Source organism: Syngnathus acus, chromosome 2 (genome assembly GCF_901709675.1).
Source record: "Syngnathus acus chromosome 2, fSynAcu1.2, whole genome shotgun sequence".
NCBI classification, from domain to species: Eukaryota; Metazoa; Chordata; class Actinopteri; order Syngnathiformes; family Syngnathidae; genus Syngnathus; species Syngnathus acus.
In genome coordinates, this window is record NC_051088.1 from 9278253 (window position 1) to 9297802 (window position 19550).

Consider the following 19550-nt stretch of genomic DNA (forward strand, 5'->3'; position numbering starts at 1 on the left):
ATATGGATGAATAAAAAATACAATTCAAACACTTGATATCCACTCACTTGCATATGTATATGTTGTTTTACAACAAAGCCATGATGCAAACCAAAATGTACAACTTTGAATTCTGGTAATGAATCATCTCAATCCACATGATAACATATAGTTATTTTTTTTAATCAAATTGTAAAATGTCTATGTTTAAAAGTTAAGATTACAAGGTTAAAAATGATTTCATGAGTTACTACTGTCAATCAAATCACAAGACACTCTTCTTTTCCATCTGTAGAAAACATTTTTCCACTAGAGGGCGATATACAGCTTCATATTGCACACATTTAACAAACATATGAGCAGCATATGAGTGCTTTGGTTGGATAAGTGTTCCAACTAGCCATTGTCTGTGGAAAAGTAATGACTTTTTGGCGCTTAGCTCCATGATGCATGAGGTGAAGTATTCACATTGAGCTGAAACAGAGCACTTGTGAAGGGAAGGGAGAAAGTAAAGGTGGGTAAGCAAATGGCTTCAGACAATTAATAATAGCACTTCAGTGTGTAATGAGGGCAGCGGAGACCCCCAGTGATGTATGAAGTCTGACATTTAAAGCTTGTCTTTTCACTGATGTTTCCTGAACAACACTGTGAGATATTTATTTAATTAACAAAGCATTCAGATGCTTATGGATGATTTTTTTTACGTCTGTCTGGTCAGGTGTTGTTTAACGTCGGTTTGGATAGATGTGTACACTTTGGCAGCTGATAACTAAGACTGCTTACACAGAACGACAATACTGTATATGTAGAAGGGACATTGTTTGAGTGAGCGGTTATACAGAGCAATCCGTTTCCAAAAACAGATTGGCCCCTTGGCTCCTGCATACCTCTGGTGAAGAGAATGGTGTGAAGTTTGAGGTTGCCGCCGTTTTGCAGCCGACTGGGCAGCTCATTGAAGTGCCAGCTATCGAGGTAGAGCGTCACCTTCAGGGCCTGTCGGCTCCCCTCCACCTGGTAGCAAACCGGTGAGTCTGCAACACACACAATGAGCCATTATCAAGACAGCCAAATTTGGAATGTGGGAGACAATTACCTTACAAATACAATGGGAGAAAAGTAGTGATTGCCTTTTTTTTTTTTTTTTTTTTTAAATTGAAAGATTTTCAGTGCTTTTAGAGAGAGAGAAACATTACTTGGCACTTGCATGGTTTTAATACTTAAAAACAAGAGCAAACCTAAAAGATATTAGTTGCACTGGAGTATAAAAAGAAGAATATAGTTTGCCTCTTCTCCTTAAATCACATCTAGGCTTCTCCTAATTTTATTGCAGTAAACACTGGCGCGACATATCTGTTGGCATCTGTGAGAGCAGTAATGGGATTTTTACAATTACGACACACCACTCAGAAAAAATGAAATGATGACATTTAAAGAGTTTCCTTTTGGGTCAGCATTTTCCTTAAAAAGCCTTCAAGCTGTAAGCCTGTGAAATTGGCTGAGATGCACCTCGCAGACACTATGTGGTGATTGCACTCTTTACAATGCCAATAATCCTGGGCTGTTGGATCAATAATGTCCAAGGAACATTGCCACTACTTATCATTCAACTGCACTGTAATACAACTTCAGTAAAACATTTAAAAAAACAAACACTTTTACATCATGTAGACAGACATGGAAAGGTGCAGAATTTGCACAATTCTTGTGACCATTTCCAGACATAATGGAACTTTATTCCAATTCTGTTGACTCAAACAGCTGCTCATCACCAGCAGCCTGGTTTGACTGGGCTGGACTGAACTGACTGAATACGTCTTTGTAGCTTACTTGCAACTAGACATTCATCCTCCAGTTGCTTGAAGAACACTGTGACTTTGTCCAAGTCAGACAGAGCCGCCTTGGTGTCTTCTAGCATGGTCCGCTCTTCTTTCTGCAGGCGGGGTGGAGATGAGGCAGGTAGAGAAAACGCAAAAGCAAACCAGTTTTGATACAAAACATGCACCAAAATATTCAAACAAACCTCTTAATCAATTCCTTCCAGGTGGCCCAATGCCTTAGTTCATATCATGTAGTGTAAGTGTGTCCAAATCCGGTCCTCGAGGCCCACATTTTAGATATTTTCCTCCTCCAACACATTTGATTCAACTCATCAAACTCTGCAGAAGTCTGATATGATCCTGATATAGTGGCCCTCGAGGACCGGATTTGAACAGCCCTGCATGAGAGCCTTCGCATCAATGTGTTGCTTGTCCTCACCACATGCGGCGCTAGCGTAGACTGCAAGTGCACCAGCACGCCAATGGCAGATATTTGTTCCAGCCATTTGCGGCTAGTTTCCTTGCTGTCCTCCTGGTACTCGCCGGCGTTGTTGAAGCGGCATCGTAATGCGGCCAGTAGCTGCTCAGCCAGTGTGCACACGGCAGCCGTGGCGGCCTGGCAAAAGATGACATCGCGCCGGAGCTGCAGAGCTGTGTCTGGTGAAGGAAAAATAAATAAAATAAATGAAGGTAATTGCCTCCAACCATACACAGACCAGCCACAATATGAAGTATACATCTGCACAATCTAGATTACAGATTCAATACTAGAGTTGCAATCAAAAATCTGCCTATAATAATTCAGTGGTTTGATTCACGCTGTCAGATTATATGTAATACATGAGACAGTCAAAATATGAAAAACTCTAATAGTTCATCACATTAATAACAAAAATGTGTTGCAGTACCTGTGCATTTAAGCAGGGCCAAGAGAAGTTGGTTCTTTCCATCTGAAAAAATACGACAGGAAAAGAATATGTAGTGATAATTGTGAGTATGCGCAATACAAAACTATACACGCTGTTAATATTATGGCTGCACTGAATATAAGTCATATAATGCAGCGGCGGGTGAACAAACCATCGACAAATTTCTGCAGGTTCTCCACCAGAGTTTTAATAGAGCTGGGAAGGTTCCAAGGGTCCTCCTGGATATTTTTGTGGATGACATAACGGCAACGAACCGTCCAGTCTTCTGTCTGGCGAAACTCTGTCCAGATAAAGCCAGCCATAAGTGAGTGTATGTACAGTATCAGTGGCTGTGAACATGATTTCAGACAGTCTCACACGTACATGTGAACATACACACATAAACAAATATGAACCTGGTTGGCTGTGGTCAGAGTAAAAGTGTTTGGTCTCTTCACAAGCCTTGGTCATGACACTCCCTTTGAGGAGACAGTTGATGGAGTCAACCTGCGTGCAATACACACAAAAACTCCAAATAAGCGCTCGCACAGGAATGCAAACACATTTGTAGTATTAACTCAAAACGGACGTTTTTGGTTTTTTTTTGGTTAGGCAACACTCCCATGTCCCTACCAAGTGCAAGCAGTCACACGGAAGTGACCAATCAACAAGAGCATTTGTCCATTTGGGATAAGTGCCCAAGTGGAAATGTGCCAAATGTACACGAGTATGATCATCTATTTAAAAATAAACAGGTCCTAAAAATAAAATGCAAATTTAATTGACTACAGTTAAATACAACTGAATTATACTTGAAAATGTACAATGTCTGAAAAGTAGACAAAAATTACTGTATTTAATTGAAAGAGTAACAGGCTAAATGCATACTAGCTACAAGTTTTGTTCTAATATTTTATAGTATTTCAAATTTTCAATTTTGTACATTTTATTTGTAGTCAGTGATTTTTATTCCACCCAAGAAATCCCACGTACCACCAGCGTTACTTCTGCCAAATATTGAGAATCACTTGAGTACTGCACAGAAGTACACTTGAGCACATACTGTACAAACAGCACACTTATTCCAAAGTGAACCTACCTGGTTGAAAAGGTGCTCAAGACAGCCATGCAGCTTGTCCTGTTTGTCTGAGGAGATCCTCATGTCACAAGGCAGCTCATCCCCTAGCAAGCAGACCACATGTGTCACACACGTAATTCTTTTTTTCCCCAACACTAATATATATTGATTTCTGCAATGAGTGGCAAGTATTCATTTCATGTTTTGTTAGCATTATCTCCTATGAAGCAGGATCTCTGCAGCAAACTTACTCTACTTTAAATAAGGATACATTTTACAAAACTGATCAGACTTCTTGAAAATGACAGTGATCATACTCACATTGTCAATTATTTGTGCTTTGAGCCCTTTTGGATGTATAGTCCTGGTTAGTCCATGCGTTTTATAGACCAAAATTAGATGATTTGGATAAGGTCAGCAGCCACCATGGCTTCAACAAAATCGCTAGGCTCCAAGCTGATAGAAATTGGCAGCGATGGGAAAATGACGCTTCACATTTGCTTCATGAACCAGTTGTATTTTGGACTTCTCTAGAAGTCACTTTTGGGGGTTGAAGTCAGTGTCAGTGTTCTATCACCCCATAGTTGAACAGAGAAATAAAAAATATTCAACAAGTGGTCCACGAAGCTAATTTGAAGCATTTCAAATTGATGTACCCCTCACATCATATAGACCTGTTCAATTATTCAATATAGCAGAATTAAAGTGTGATATTGGCTGCATGTTATAGCTCCTCAGCATCATACTTGAATACTTTTGATAATTAAATAAAACGAATAAGTAGTATTTTTATTAGTATTTTACATTTGCGCAAAGAAAAACTGCATCCATTTTTTGTGCAGATATGTTTGTTTTGTTAGTTGCAGTGACACATTTTTCCTTGCGTCGGCTCTCGCTTTGGAGCGGGATTATTTTACAATGTGGCGAGATGCCCGGCAGAAAAAAAAATAAAAGAAAGGACTGAAAGTCTGTGAGAGCAGATAAAAAGAGGGAGAGTGTGTCATTTTGGATGAATACCTAACGACAACAAAAATTGTCCCCTTACTACATTTTCTCTTCAACTTTTTGTTACCTGATCCCATTTCATCACTCCCCAGGTAAGAGCTGTTACTCCTCACACTCGTGTAGGACAGAACGGAATCTCGGTTACTGTTGCATTCACTGATGAAAAAGCACATAAACACAACAACACAGTTAAAATGCGACAGATAGCTAAAGGTGGCATTCCAGGTTTGCCAATTAATCTTGTAATTATGCTGTCAAATAGGTTTCTGATAGTAAATGTATTTTCTGTGATAGGGTTAGCTTTCAGAAGAAGCGTAGCAGTGTACGCTATTATTACTTAAATGTGGAAAACAGAGTCAAACTAGAATACAGTAAATGTGCAGACCTGGTACTTTTTGATGTATTTATAGGCCTATGTTGACATGATTCAACAGGATTCGCAGGATTTTACGATTTACAAGGCTTAAATTATACAGCAATTTTAATTGCGCGTACTTGAGTGGCTCAGAGGTGTTGCAAATGATTCACAGAGTGCAAACAAATGATGGATGGCCTAGCAGTAAATCCACCGTGCAACCACACGACAAGACTGCTTTTGTCATCATCCTGAATAGCACAGTAGGAGAGCAATGGACAGTCTTCACCTGCCCGAGTGTTTGTGTTTTTTCATGTGTATGTGTGCATGTCTGCTCGGTGAGTTGGGCAGGATGGCAGCAATTAAGCGGACAGTGTTAACATGGCAATCTGTCGCCGGTTTGGCTCAGGTTCACTATTTGCTTTTTAGTCACTGGCGCACTCATACAAGCAAGCAATGCAGCTAATCTAATGAGTGTGTTTGTGAATGCTGCAATGAATAGAATATGATATATCCTATAAGATGTCATACGATATTCCAAATAATAATTGAATGAATTATTCACAATGTTATAGAATGCTAGATGAGTACTATTTACCATTTACTAAACATATGTACAGAAATAGAGATGCAGGTCATTTAAAGTCAAGACTATATTGGACAGCTGTGTATTTTAGTAATTACATTACATGCCAGCGCACTAGGTGATGATGTCAGTACATAATTTCAGTTCAATTCAAAACCCAGGAGCCCCCCCAAAAAAAACCCTAATTAAAGAACAAGAAGCAACGAGGGATCAACATCATGTCTCAAACTCACTACTCCTCTTCTCAGAGGAATTAGGATTCACACAAGAGATTTACAGCCTATTGCGCCGCAGTTTCCAACAGAAGCTCCTCGGTCATGATATTTGCATACAATTACTGCAGTGACATTTATTATTACCCATCTGTGAGCGTAGACCAGTTTCATCTTGTTTCTCTCTTTTCAAATAGTACAGCTCTCAGCACTGCGTAAGACTGATGATTAATACATATATTCCCCAGTGCATCCTCCTACCGTAATCTTGAAGTTATTGTCAGACTCGTGAGCAAACAAACAAAGCTTGGCCCTGGCCTACATTTTCCATCACATCCTATTGCGATGAGGTAGTTCCACACATTGTGGCTGAGCCTTAATGAGAGACCGGGCCAGAAGGCCGCACCCCAAGCGCTTGGCTCTATTATAGACCGTCCCACCGCACCAACAACCAATAAGTGCATCTTTGTGGGTGGTGGAGGGCAGGCCTCAGTGAGGCACACACACATTACACACACATCATGAGTGAGCTCACAATAAGCAAATTACATAACCGGATCAGACCAAAACATTTTGAAGTCATTTTTAGCCCCGCAATCTTAAATTAAGATGCCAACATCTGGATTGAATTGTCAGGCTCCAAAGGGGGGAAATGAGCTGCATTATAGCTTTGTGAAGTCAGTAAACCAGTTTAAACACTTGCTCATGCTTAATCCAGGTGTGAGACAAGGGTTTCCTGTGTCTCCACTTGACAACACTAAGAACTTGTTTATCCAATAATAGAAAGACTTTGCAGAATGAGTAAAGATATCTCAAGTGTAGTTGGCATTAGAAGCTATACGTAAATCTCAGGACATGATTCAGTCACCTGTAGGAGTCTCTGTAGCTCATTGTGTCATGACCCGAGTCCTCCTGGTCCTCCTCGTTGACCTTGAAGCAAACCCTCTTGATGCCACCTTGCTCCACTTTGTCCTGGTCGCAGCTGTCTTCAGAGGGGCCCAAAGAAGGGGGCTGCCCGGTCTCATAGACGGGAGCTTCTCCCCCACCTGTCTGGGTCTGTGTGGGCTCGGTGATGGATGACAACAGACTAGAGAAATCAAAGAAATAAACAAAAGTCAGTAAAGAAAAAAAACCTGATGAACAGAGTCATTTTAGCGTGCTAATCATGTACTCTGCATTATGTCACAAGACAAAGACTCCCTCACTATCAAACATTCCACTCGATGTTGCATGTTACACCCCTTCCTCGGTACAGACTCACAAAGCACGTATTTCTCTCTTCTATTCATGCGCTGACCTGGCCCATAAACATTTTGGGCCTGAAGAATGTTCCTTTTTTAAATACTCGGCTTTAAACAAAGCAAAGCGCACAGCCCAAAAAAAAAGGCCAAATGATGACGTGGGCTTGACAACTCCCGACTCTTTCCACAGTTTTCTAAATATCATTGTGGAGGCGCATAAACGTCTAGGCCAATGTTTTGATAAGATAAGTCATGATATCCTGTTGAGCGAAAGACAAGAGAACAATCAACCGATGCCAACTTACACATCTATCTGAGCCACATATTGCTTCATTTCTCTAACAGCAACGTCCAGGCGGCTGTACAAGTGAAGGTAGGCGTCCTGCGTCTCTGTGTCCTCCTGCTTGAGCAAAAAGCTCAAGCCGCCTTCGCCGTAACCTCGGCTGTCTGTCAAACCTTCGCCCCCATTCATAGACTCCTCTCCGTCCTCCCCTTCCAGGCCCGAAGAGTTCCATGAAGGAGCTCCCATGCTTGTCACACAATGCTGGGTGTGTGACATCGGGTTCAGTTGGGCTGAAAAGAAAAAGAAGAGCAGAGTAGAATGCAGTAGCTTGGAGTTTGGGTAGACTCAAATACAATCGAGAGACGATTCACGATAACAGAGTGCAGATGTGTACAGAATGGAATCAAGAATTGCAGAGGGCAGAGTAGAAAACACTTGGGCTGCGGTGGGTGAAAAACAGACTTGACTGTCTGACATTGATATCTACAACAGATGTTTGAATGTTATGAAGTAACACTTTTGTCTGCTTTCCGTTTAGGGACGAGCTTATTGAGATGCACTTCCGCGGCTGACAAGCTGAGTTAGATTAAATGTTTACTTTAGTTAAAAGATAAAACAAGCTGCAGTAACCTGAGAAATCTCACTTTGGACCCACAGTGAGTATTATTAGCAACGTTGACATAAAGCAGTGCCCAGTACTCTATTTTAAAAAGCTCCATTATTTAGATGAAAGAGAACATCTGCTCAATGCAACTGCAAGGCAGATGTCTGACGAAGTGCAAGGCCTGACAGGAACGATGCAACTGCAAGAGATGTCGTCTAGACAACTGCACTGCATTTACATTTCTCATGAGAGTGGATGAAGTTATTTGACTATTTCAGAGTCAAAAAGGGACTCTACTACAAAGACGAATTGTATAAATCCTGCATTGCTTTGTCGAATTATTGTGCCAAGACTTTTTTTTTTCCATATACACGCAAAGTCTGTTTTGCTCTGCCCTTTGACCTTTGCTGTAGCGCCATCACATTCCTGCGTTGGCAAATGACACCAGTCACTTTTCATTTTCAGGTCAGTAGCAAGAACGTGGCCAAGGGCTAGTGGGGTCCAAACGGCGAAGCGCTCTTCAAATTTACTATGGGAACTGCCGTAGCAAACTAATGGCATTCCATTCCCTGCTCTGTGGGATGTAAATGGCCATAAAGGTCAATCAGACAGAGTGATTGCTGAGTTGCTGTTAAGTCGGTCGGCTATTACTACTCATACCGTCACAGACTGACCTCAAATGATTCAAAGGAATATGAGAGTATTGCATTGTTCTGAAAACACAGTGTACAATTATTTATCAATAAATATGGTACTACCTTGATCCGGGTCAAGACCATACAGAGAGTTCTTCCGTCCAAACCGTATACTAAAAGTCCTGCCAGCGGAGGTAGCACTTTTGGGGTAGGAGACCTGCATCTGGTTGACTTGGAAGTTGGTCGGAACAAAGTCCATGCAGCTCAGCGGGTGGGCTCGAATGTTAGCTTGCCTGAAGGTGGGCCAGGCCATGTTTCGCAGTTCCAAAGAAAACTTGGGAGAAAACGTGGGAAACAACAATTAAGAATTGATGAAGTATATATGATTCTTGATTAGCACTGTAGCAGAAAAGGGCAATGGCAATTTAGTCCGATAACATTTCATACTAATACAGTACCACAACAGAAGTGAAGAACATACATTGCCATGAAAATGTATTTATTACGTACCACAACAGTAGTGAAGAACATACAGTGCCATGAAAATGTATTAAGAAAATGTATTTATTTTCAAAATCTCAAAATGTATGCAGTTTCCGCTCCTATGTTTCCCTTGTCTCAATTAACGTTAGCAATGAGTCCACAATGTGGGTGAAAATGGGCAGAGTTTCAAGGCAAACAACTACTGACCAAAATTACTCTGGGGCTGCTTTGCAACTAGAGGAGCTGGATGGCTTGCTGTGATTCATAGAAACATGAATTCTGTTCGTTACTAAAAAAAATTCTCAGCCAGAATCTTCGGTCATCAATTCGTGACCACAAGCTAAAGCGCACTTGGGTTTTGCAGCAGGACAACGATCCAAAACAAACCAGCAACTCAACTTCTGAATGGCTTAAAAAAAAGATTTTGGAGTGGCCTAGTCAAAGTCTGGCCTTGAATGTGATTGAATGCTATAAATAGCTCATTTATGCAATTCTGCAAGGAAGGGTGGGCCAAAATGTCTCCACAAAGATCTGAAAGAGTTTATGTTTACTAAAACAAGACCAGGAGGCTTCCATACCTGCCGGTAGCGGTTGATGCGCCATCGGATACTCTCCAGCTTGGTATCACAGATCTGCCTGAACTCATACTGTGGCATGGTGACCACTTTGTCATTCTGCGAGATGAGCTGGCTGCAGTTACTCACAAATTGCCTGTCGTCACTAGAGAATGCCTCAAGAATCTGCGTGAAGAGACAGTCGAGAAAGCGTTTAAGAAATATACTACGTGACATGTGACACACACACGCATGCACACACACAAATTCTGCCTAGCTGGAACCTAGCAAATCCCTAAAACTAATTCATCAGCAAAGTATAACCACCTTAGCAGTGAGGCTAAAGCAGCCTTTGGGCTCCATTATCTTCTCCAAAACATGGCTCTTGATCCCAGCGGTGCTGACGTATTCATAGAGGACTCCATGCTCCAGGTGGACATTATCCACAGTCAAGTTGATCAGCGGTGTGTCGTCAGAGAGAGAAAGGCTTCCCAGTCTGTAATCTGGGGGCCATCGAAAAAGACATATGAAAGAAAAACATGAATACCTAGTCTGTGTCATTCAGCAAAGCATCAGCACATCTAACATAGTGTCATAGGATTTTAATCGTCCCCGGGTATATTTATAAAAAGAATAACGAGAACAATTTAGAAAAAGAGTGTGGGGGGGTGCACATTATCGGTCACCTGTTCCGTTGGTGCCATTTTCCTCACTGTGGTCAGAGCCATTTTCTATCGGGTAAGGCTTGAACGGGCTCTCTTCCTTGTCAGCTGAAACTGGCTGGCCTTGAAGATCTTCCACGTCCTCAAAAGCACGGTACAACCACTGACACTGAGGATCCAGAGATGAATATTAAATGCTACATCAGTTAATAGAATTTGCAACAATAAATTGATAACTTATTGTCTATTGTAATAATAAATTATCAAATGTGTCCGAAGTTATAGTCAGAATTCCAGTAGTTAAAGCGAGACAGTGTATAAGCGAAGGGGCTTTGGAAAGAGAATAGTAGGCGGCAATGCCTAAAAGAAAGCAAAACTCTACAGTGCACATCCCACTTTGTTTAAAGCTCTGTGAAAAACTGCTTGGCACCACTAACTTCCTGTTACCCAGACGTGAGGGTTAGAGATTGGATGTTGGCTGTGTATAATAAAGTCTGACCTTCTGAACTCAAACAGGACTTAGCAAAGCACAAAATTAAACCAAGACATTATTGGCAAAAGTGATTGACAAACCTACATTTCAGTTATTTTGGGAGATTACGTTTCTGCACAAATTTAGATGGAAAAACACCATGTGGCCCAGAGCTGAAGCCAAAACAGTGGTGGGAATGGGAATGTTTTTTGCAGACTACAAATAGTAATAGAGTATCCGCATGTTTGATTTGTACGTGCGTGTTGTCTCACCACATGGGGAAGCTCGAGGTTTGTCTGCTGTGCGCTGAAGTGCTCTAGAACCTCTTGGTAGTCGCTGCGGTTGACGTTATTGCCGTTGACTTTCAAGATGACCTGACCAGGCTGAAGCCCTGCCCCCGCTGCCTCCCAGCCTGCATAGAGTCAAAGGTAAGATCAGTTAGTGCCAGAGAGACAGCAATGCATTGTTTAAATAAATAAATTGTCCACGTGTAATGGATGATGTCACTGGAGGTCAGGAAAATCTTGCAAAACCTCAGCTCAGTGAGCAGGATTAATTCTAGAATTTAAGTGTACCCCACATTGTGATACTGAATGCCAAAGAATGAGCAACTACTTCTCATTATTAAATGTTGCTTTTTAGTTTTTTACCAGCTTCATATTATTTTATTAAGGTTTTAACCGGGTAATGAATGAATATTTCCATTATTTTGTATTGGGTTTAAAATCAGAACAAAATGTGATGAAACTCTAATGGTTCCACTGCATTTCATTTTTTTCAAATACAATTCATTTGAGGCGTTTTGGAACATCATCTTTCTGTTTTTCTTGTTTTGTTGTTGCTTTTTTGTTCCAGCAAAAATACAGACATCCATTTTTTTCCCAACAACATGCTGTTCTGAGCCCCTAATGGATTTACCGAATGGATGCCCAATCAACACCTCCATTATCTGCATCACTCCCATCTAAAAATATCTCTTACATCACTTCCTCCCTTAGGTGCCGGCAGTTACCTAACTGCTGGATCCCGAATTGGACAGCACAGAGGGAAATTGAGTTAGGTGATTAATGTTCGATTGCAGTTCAAAACAGGTTTGGTTAGGGTTACGTTTATGGAATTGTGCACAAAAGTGGCATCAATTGAAGTGTCTGTGAAATAGAGTTTGGTCTTTTTAAGGATTTGAACCTTGACCAAATGCTGTATGGGTGACAGGTGGTCATAAAAAAAAGCCAATAAAGGCTCACTAAGGGCAGAATGGAACAGGTGGCTAAAGGCTAGAGTTACCTCATCTTCAGTCGAGTTATTTGTCTTTTTGACACCATAAACGCTTTCAAAGCATTTAGCAGCACTGATGGTGTCATTGTAAGGATAAGCTTGCTGAAATATGTGCACAGATCGCCAAACATTGGGGCCCTGGCTGCAAAATATACGAGGCCCGGAAGTGAGTTTAGGAAATGTAAATTCAATTACACCTCGGCAGCTGCACAGTAGTCATTAGCAAAACTACTTTGCCAGTGAACATACGAGCCGCAACTAACTAGTACAGACATTTTGTTTTGATTATTATTGGAGTTTATTACCTTTGTCAAAGGAAGTTAATTCCGTCAGCGATAATGTGTTAGATAAAGTGGAATAGTATTGTTTCCCAAGGAACTTCTTGACTAAATTGCAAATGCTCACATTTGATCTGAATTCCCTTAATTTTAAAAATGGATTTCTCCATGACTACAGTATAACTCCAATTGACAAACTTGAAGGATCTATGAAGGACTAGAAGTTGATAACGTGACAAAAATTGGAATTCGCAACTACCTACTTTCTAGTTCTAATACTGTTCCAGGTGACCTCCACAAGGAATGTCTTTTGCATCTCCATTGACAACATGCAATAACATACTCAGTAACTAATATATCTAATATATTCTTTCTTAAGATTATGAAACCATATTTGGTCATTTATGTTATAGTGTAATTTCCCGTAGCTAATTCTCAAAATTTGTCATTTCGAGTATTTCAAAAGGCACTTAAAAGCGGTTCAAAATCTGCAATGTGGACATTCACTCGAGCCTACATCCCACAGGGGAATTCATTTCATGCAGTCAATGCAACAGGTGACTCACCTTTCCTTACGGCGTAGACATGAGGGGGTGACGAACCCCGTAGTCGAAAGGAAAGGCTTTCTGGGTTGTCAGGGACCTTCACGATCCTGAAAGAGAAATAACCCGTCAGACCGGAGTAGCCCATGCTTGAGTGCATGTGTTTGTTTGCGTGTGCTTTGACTTACTCCTTGGCTTTGGTGGTGACCAGCAGCCGCAGGGAGCGTCGTACGCAGAAGGCCTGGTTGATCATGGTTTCCACCTCAGCGAAAGGCCTGAGGAACAACAGGTCCTCGTTGATAGTGTGGATCTTCCTGCCCACCTGCAGACCTGCCATCTGGATGGACAGATGGACACGCATGACCGTTTTAATAATAGGTCACACCGTCCCACTATGCCTGCAGTCGGATCGTTAGCAGTGTCACGAGAGGACTGCGTCGAGTATTACCGCTCAGCACTTGCGTTACCAGGTTCAATGCACTGTGAAGTTTTGATAATAATAAAGAGCACAGTCCGAAACCTACCGTACTTTTGGTGTGAAACATAAGATCGGTAAACTGTCATTCACTATCATGTCGTACAACACATTTCTTAAATCATACAATGTAACAGCCTGACGCATGCTTTGCTTGTTTTTGTCAGGAACAAGCTTTAACGAACCTGCTACAAATGATACTCCCACTACGTGGCGACCTGCTATAGGACATGAAATGGAGTCACGTTGTGAGAAGACTGTGTGCCCTGTGTGAGTCCAGTGTCCTGGACACACATCCGGAGGGGTGGCCTTGGCTGAGCTGGGGCCTCGACTCTGGATAACGGCCCAGGATGGATGAATGACCGGGAGGAGCAGAGACGAGTTTGCCTGACTTGATGTAATAGTATCATAGTCAAAAGGCTGTGTGTGCGTGCGTGCGTGCGTGCGTGTGCGTGCACGTGAGTGAGTGTGTGAGAACCCCTTTGAGAGCCCCATGGGAATCAGCTGAGCCGCATTCAATGTTCTGTCACACAGGCTGTGTCACAACTACCAAGGGTATTATTGTGGAGAGGTTGGGGACACTGAGGATGATGAATAAAAGACAAAGTGGGAAAGAGAGGAATGGAGAAAAGAGAGCAGAGATTGAGGGTCTACTGTGAAAACAGGACAGAGAAACAGAGAGAGATTATCCAGACTCTGAGAAGGAGAGCAATGTGGGAAACTGAAATGACATAAAGAAATGGCACCAAGTAGAGTTGAGATATTTGTCAAGACCAAATGATCTTCATTTGGATCAACACTAAATTGTTACCTTAGATAGCCACCAGGTGCATATGGCTGATTTGTATCAATAAAATCCATTCACACACAAAAACATCCTCTGCCTAGAGCTAAGAATTTGGAGTGTAGCTCAAAGTACCTTGCATGTGTTCAAAACAAACCTCCAGTCCACCATGTGGCACATTGTATTTTATTTGTTGTGTGTCTTATTTTTGTGAAGGAGATGTGAGTGGACCTGCCCAGTGGCCCGACATCCAATCACAACAAAGCTCCTCCAGGGAAAGAAAGAGATGGACAGCAGCCGTCCAAACATTAGACAGCCATTACCTACAGGAACTAATGCCATGAGGCAGGGGGAAGGAACATTGAGTGTGTGTGCGTGTGTGTGTGCGTGTGTGTGTGTGTGTGTGTGTGTGTGTGTGTTACCTCTGCATGTGAGCCTCTGGTGACAGACTTCACCACAATGGCTTTGTTTTTCTCCTCAATCTCAAAGCCGTAATCCTCCTCCTCGGGGTGAATCTAGCACACAAAGATTGAATTACTCAATTTAACCTGTCTAGCACGTACAGTCATTGGCCACTTGCGGCTCTATCGAATATTCTGCCTTTACACAGATAATACTGCCCTTTTTTTTATTTTTTTTTATTGGAACTGTTAGCAGTCTATCATCGTTGCTGTCGTCAGCCATTAGCTGTGTCATTAATATTATGACCTGCTCATGCAGCAATACGAAAGTAAGGAAGTATGTCTGATGAGAATGCAATGTTAAACACACGATTTGCCTACGATTTGTATTTAATCTATACTGAAACTTTGCAATCTGTCTCTAATGGTGTATGTTTGACTGCGTAATGTACAGCATCTCTGCTTCTTGCACTCTACTCCCCATTTAGTGGAAGCTCAATGTTGTCATTAGTGAACACATTAGCTAGCTTTCATTAAGTGAGGGCCATCTTCCTGCTCCAAAGCACTGGTAAGCTAGAGATGATGGTGTCAGATGAGAGGAGGATGTTCTATAGTATGGAGAGAGTTTCTAAAATTATACCTGGCCCTTGCTGAGTGCAGTCTAAAAGGTCTATAAGGCATTGCTAAGATGGCGAAATAAGATTGATTGTGCTTTTGACTGTATGGTGCAAGTATCATGTCTGAATATGAATCTGAGCCAGGGCTGTACATAGGTGTTGAATTACATACGGTATACCCAGTGACAAATTATAAAGCAAAGCGGGCCTTAAAGAATGTGTGGAGGAAACACTCTCCAAGACGGCGGGTATTGTCATTGCTTGTGTCTCCATGGAAAGTTAACATTGATGCAACCAGATACATTATGTGCCAATGAGCCATAGAGGGCAGAACTTAAGACGAGCTTTTAAGATCTTACTTGGGGAATTAGTCTCTCCCACTTCAATATCAACGTAGCAAAGTTTTAAATAAGTCATCATAAGCCACTGGGAGAAAATTCTAATAAGACACAATGAATTCTTCGCTCTTGACAAGAGAACCAGCAGATGGTGGTTGGGTGAAAGAAGGCAGTTCTCTTGTGTTCTGATGCGTGTTTCAGAGCAGAGGTGTACGAAACAGGTTCTCAAGGGCCGCTGTCCTGCATGTCTTAGATGTTTCCCTTCTACAACCTGATTCAAATGATCAGGATTGTTATGAGGCTGCTGAAGCCTTGCTAATGACTTGATCATTTAAATTACGTTTGTTGGAGGAGGCGAACACCCAATTTTGTGAGGCCTACTCGATAATGAAGAGCATGGTGATCAAATAAAAGATCCTTCTTTCCATAAGTTGTCAAAAAAAAAGAATTATAACTTCTGCCTAGCAACAAGAAGCTACATTAATGTTGAAAGAGACCAACTAATGTATTCTACAAAAAAGGAATCTCGGTCCAGGCAGGACTGTTTCTTTCCTCATTTTTGGCCGTACTTTGCCCCACACATATTTGAAAACTCACCACCAGAGACTTCACCAAGATGTTTTCAATGAGTTTGAAGTCATTCCGCTGGAGCTGTTTGCTCTTTGAGCTGGTTCCTTCTGTTTCCTCGTCCGCATAGAAGCGGAAGAACTGAGACTCGTCTTTGAACTCGCTCTTCTCCAAAACTGCAGGAGGGATCACAAAATCAAATGATGAGAGAAAACAGAGTCCTCTGCTTCACTATCGAAAGTACATATTGCAGCACAGTATTATTTTACGGTAGTCTCTTACATGAGCGACACTTGCGCAATACTTCACTGATGAGTGATGACACTCACTTTGAGTGCACAAGCATGGGCACAGCACAGTACTTTTGCATAACAATTGCCAAGACATGCCAAGCGAGACTCTCAAATTGTTTATGGATCTTAACATGTTTGACCAAAAAATATTTCACCATGTAAGCCTGTGGCCTAATAACTTTGGCTTTTGTCCGAGCATTGAGATTCTAACATCTGGATTAATTTAATTAATTTGCAAAGGCAAATCGTGTACTTTCTTTGAAGTGGAAGAGATAGAAACAAATGAAAATGAGTCACAAAAGAACAAAACAAATGAGTCAAAACAATCATTTACGGCAGAATTTGTGTGTGCTTGTGTGCGTGTGCGTGTGTGTCTGTGTGTGCATCAGCCAAAGGTACCCAGCTGTTGTGAAGTTTAACAAGCACCTGGCACCCCGAGTTCCATAAAATGATTACACACGCGCGCTGACGTTGGTCTTGTGCCACCTCGAACAAAAGTGAGTCTTATTTCCTCTGAGTCATCGAGGCTATGGTGTCATAATGACAATTATTCAACTGGAGGGAGTGCAACAACTTGTTTGTTTATATATCAATGTCTTCTCTTGAAAGTTAAGATCAGGATGTTCAGGGTTATGCCGAGGAAGATGATTGTGTGCAAGTGAGTGCTCTGGCAGCTTTCACACAGAGTTCAATGCCTGAATGTTTTGCTTTTTAGTTGCCTGTTTTGCACCACAACGCAGATGGAGATGTGCAGGAAGTCAAGGACAACCCAAAGAAGAAGAGGAATGGAGAATTGGGTGAAGGGCAACAGATGTGCTGGCTAAGATGAAAGTGGAAAAGGTTACGAAAAAGGGCAACAGAAAAAAAAAATGGACACGCCTGAAAAATAGAAGGTAACAGCGTGTATGCATGTACATGTATGTGTGTAGCCAGTACTTACAATTACTTAGTGGGATTTCATACAGAAACTGTAATATATAAGGCGCTTTCGTAACCTGATGCTCAAATATCAACTTGTCATCAATTACTGTGCTCAGGTATTCGAACTGCTGCATCCTCTCTACAACCATCAATCATCAGGGGAGGCGGAGACATTGCTGGACTTCCAAAAATGAATCACCATTTCTCCGGTTTGGGAAACGTTCAGATTGAGGAAGGACGACTTGCGACTTGCGAGTGAATTCCTCCAGTACAGGGCCGGGCCACATGAGTTGTCTTGACAAAGGAGTGAATCACGGCCTTCAATTAGAGTTTTTTTTTAGGTTTGTTTAGAATGTGTCGTTTTCAGCATTCGCTTGGATTACGTTTGTTTTAAAAAGGGCTAAAGTGGGGGCATATAAAAAAAGCAATACGATATCAAAAGAGTGGTGGTAGAAGCACCACAATTTGATTATTTCACCAAGACTCGTCACACACAGTTCGAAAAATGGAAACAAGGCAATGCCAATGTAAATGTCATTTTTAAAAAAACAATGAATGGCAGCCCTTACACTTTATATGGCATTCACGCAAACACTTTTGATCATGAAGGTTACCTGCTCATATTGAGCCTTGAGGCGGTTGCTGTGGTTCACTGGAATAACCCAGACAGCAATGCAGCTAAACTAAACAAGCTCCGGTTAGGATGCACTACAAATGCTGTTTATGTTCAACATACTGGGCGGGAGGGAAACACCAGCACACTAACACAGTGTGGACTAAAAGATTAAAGAGTTTATGACGCATGGTATTTCTTAAGGCATCCGTCCCTAAAATTAGGGAGTGGACCAAAAACAGTTCTGAGGTCAGTTTTTGGTGGGTGGGTCTTCAGTGTAAAATGCCATAGTCACCCTCAAAATGTTGTGCTGTTCTTGATTTCCTATTGACGTCCACTTGATGATGGGTCATTTTTTAGCAAAATGTCCTTGTACTCTGGTCTTTTTGTGCCAGTTACCAAATTACTTAAACTCTGACTTTTTAGGATAGACATTTCAAGGCTGAAAAAAACTAAACTTTGTGACTTAAGTGTGTATTTTTTGTGACATTGGTTGGGACAGTACTTGGAAATATTGGTTTAGATGATATGTTAAAAAAATGTATTGCTTCAGAAAAAAAATTGCGCTATAGAGTAGGCATATTGCTTACAAAACTAAAGCAATCCCGCAAATATGTGGCTTTTCTGCTAATTACAGTTGCTTTGTAGTACAAAGTCCAACGAAATGGCAGCAGGTACTGACCGTGATGCAAGAAGCCGTTGTTGCAGAGACCCACACCCAGCGTCACTGCATCCTCTCGTGTCGAGCAGTCTCCCTGGAAACCATGACACACACTGTCATTCACTATCATCACCGGTTTACATCTTCACACCTTGGTGCAAAGCAGATTACAAAACAGTGGCGCAAAACAATTTTTTTTGCACCCATCATGATGGTGTTGATAAATAAGTTTCCATTCAATGAGACACTTAAGCTGACACACGCATGTTGTTATTTTGACAACTGTGCCACAGGCGATCAAATTGAAACAGTACCTGTGAGAGGAGCCAATCCACGAGTTTGCAAGCAGGCACCACGGATCTAAATGTTTTCAAATGATGGTCTCTGTCCCTAAAGCAACAAAAGTAAAATCAGTAATGTTCATTCAATCAAAATGTCGGCATTTGCCAAATAAAACCAAAGACAAACACGACTCCTCACATTTCTTTGTCAATTTGATATGTTCTTGTTTTTTACATATTCCTACAACTACCCTTACTATACTCGTTAGATAAGAAATTAAATTGGCTAGTGTGTCATATTCAATGTAGGGTCTCAAACTTCCCCCAAAAAGTGTGAAACATGGTAGACAGGCACACTATCAAATACAGGGCAGTCTAGAAATTCAATTTCATGTTGTATTTAAAATGTTTGTGCGTATATTGTCTGGTATTGGATTTACTGAACGTCAAGTTTTTTGTTTGCACCAACGCGACCTGAATACTGTAATCAGACGGATTAAGAACGAAGGGCTGCATGTGTGCTTCAATGAGCAGCGTACTTTTGATTTTCCATTCTCCTCCTCGGTTGCCACTTCATTTTTGCAAGGTGAGATAAGCTCCAGTTAGAAAGAAAAATAAAGTGAGCAAGGA

At 41.5% G+C, this 19550-nt stretch overlaps 1 protein-coding gene across 2 annotated transcripts in view; it reads right to left on the bottom strand.

Moving 5' to 3' along the window:
* prex1 (phosphatidylinositol-3,4,5-trisphosphate-dependent Rac exchange factor 1) overlaps positions 1-19550 on the bottom strand; it is a 61008-nt gene that overhangs the window by 4736 nt on the left and 36722 nt on the right. For both annotated transcript variants that reach the window (XM_037245986.1, XM_037245987.1), the window contains exons 14-34: positions 18954-19029; positions 18661-18733; positions 16182-16327; positions 14651-14743; positions 13158-13306; positions 12994-13079; positions 11147-11286; positions 10427-10571; positions 10068-10243; positions 9765-9926; positions 8827-9037; positions 7487-7754; positions 6809-7027; positions 4855-4943; positions 3804-3886; positions 3121-3211; positions 2877-3005; positions 2705-2746; positions 2236-2453; positions 1807-1909; positions 867-1010 (exon numbers count right to left, since the gene is read on the bottom strand). In XM_037245986.1, the coding sequence (XP_037101881.1) occupies positions 867-1010; positions 1807-1909; positions 2236-2453; positions 2705-2746; positions 2877-3005; positions 3121-3211; positions 3804-3886; positions 4855-4943; positions 6809-7027; positions 7487-7754; positions 8827-9037; positions 9765-9926; positions 10068-10243; positions 10427-10571; positions 11147-11286; positions 12994-13079; positions 13158-13306; positions 14651-14743; positions 16182-16327; positions 18661-18733; positions 18954-19029 (2843 nt within the window). The remainder of the gene's footprint in view (positions 1-866; positions 1011-1806; positions 1910-2235; positions 2454-2704; positions 2747-2876; positions 3006-3120; positions 3212-3803; positions 3887-4854; positions 4944-6808; positions 7028-7486; positions 7755-8826; positions 9038-9764; positions 9927-10067; positions 10244-10426; positions 10572-11146; positions 11287-12993; positions 13080-13157; positions 13307-14650; positions 14744-16181; positions 16328-18660; positions 18734-18953; positions 19030-19550) is intronic.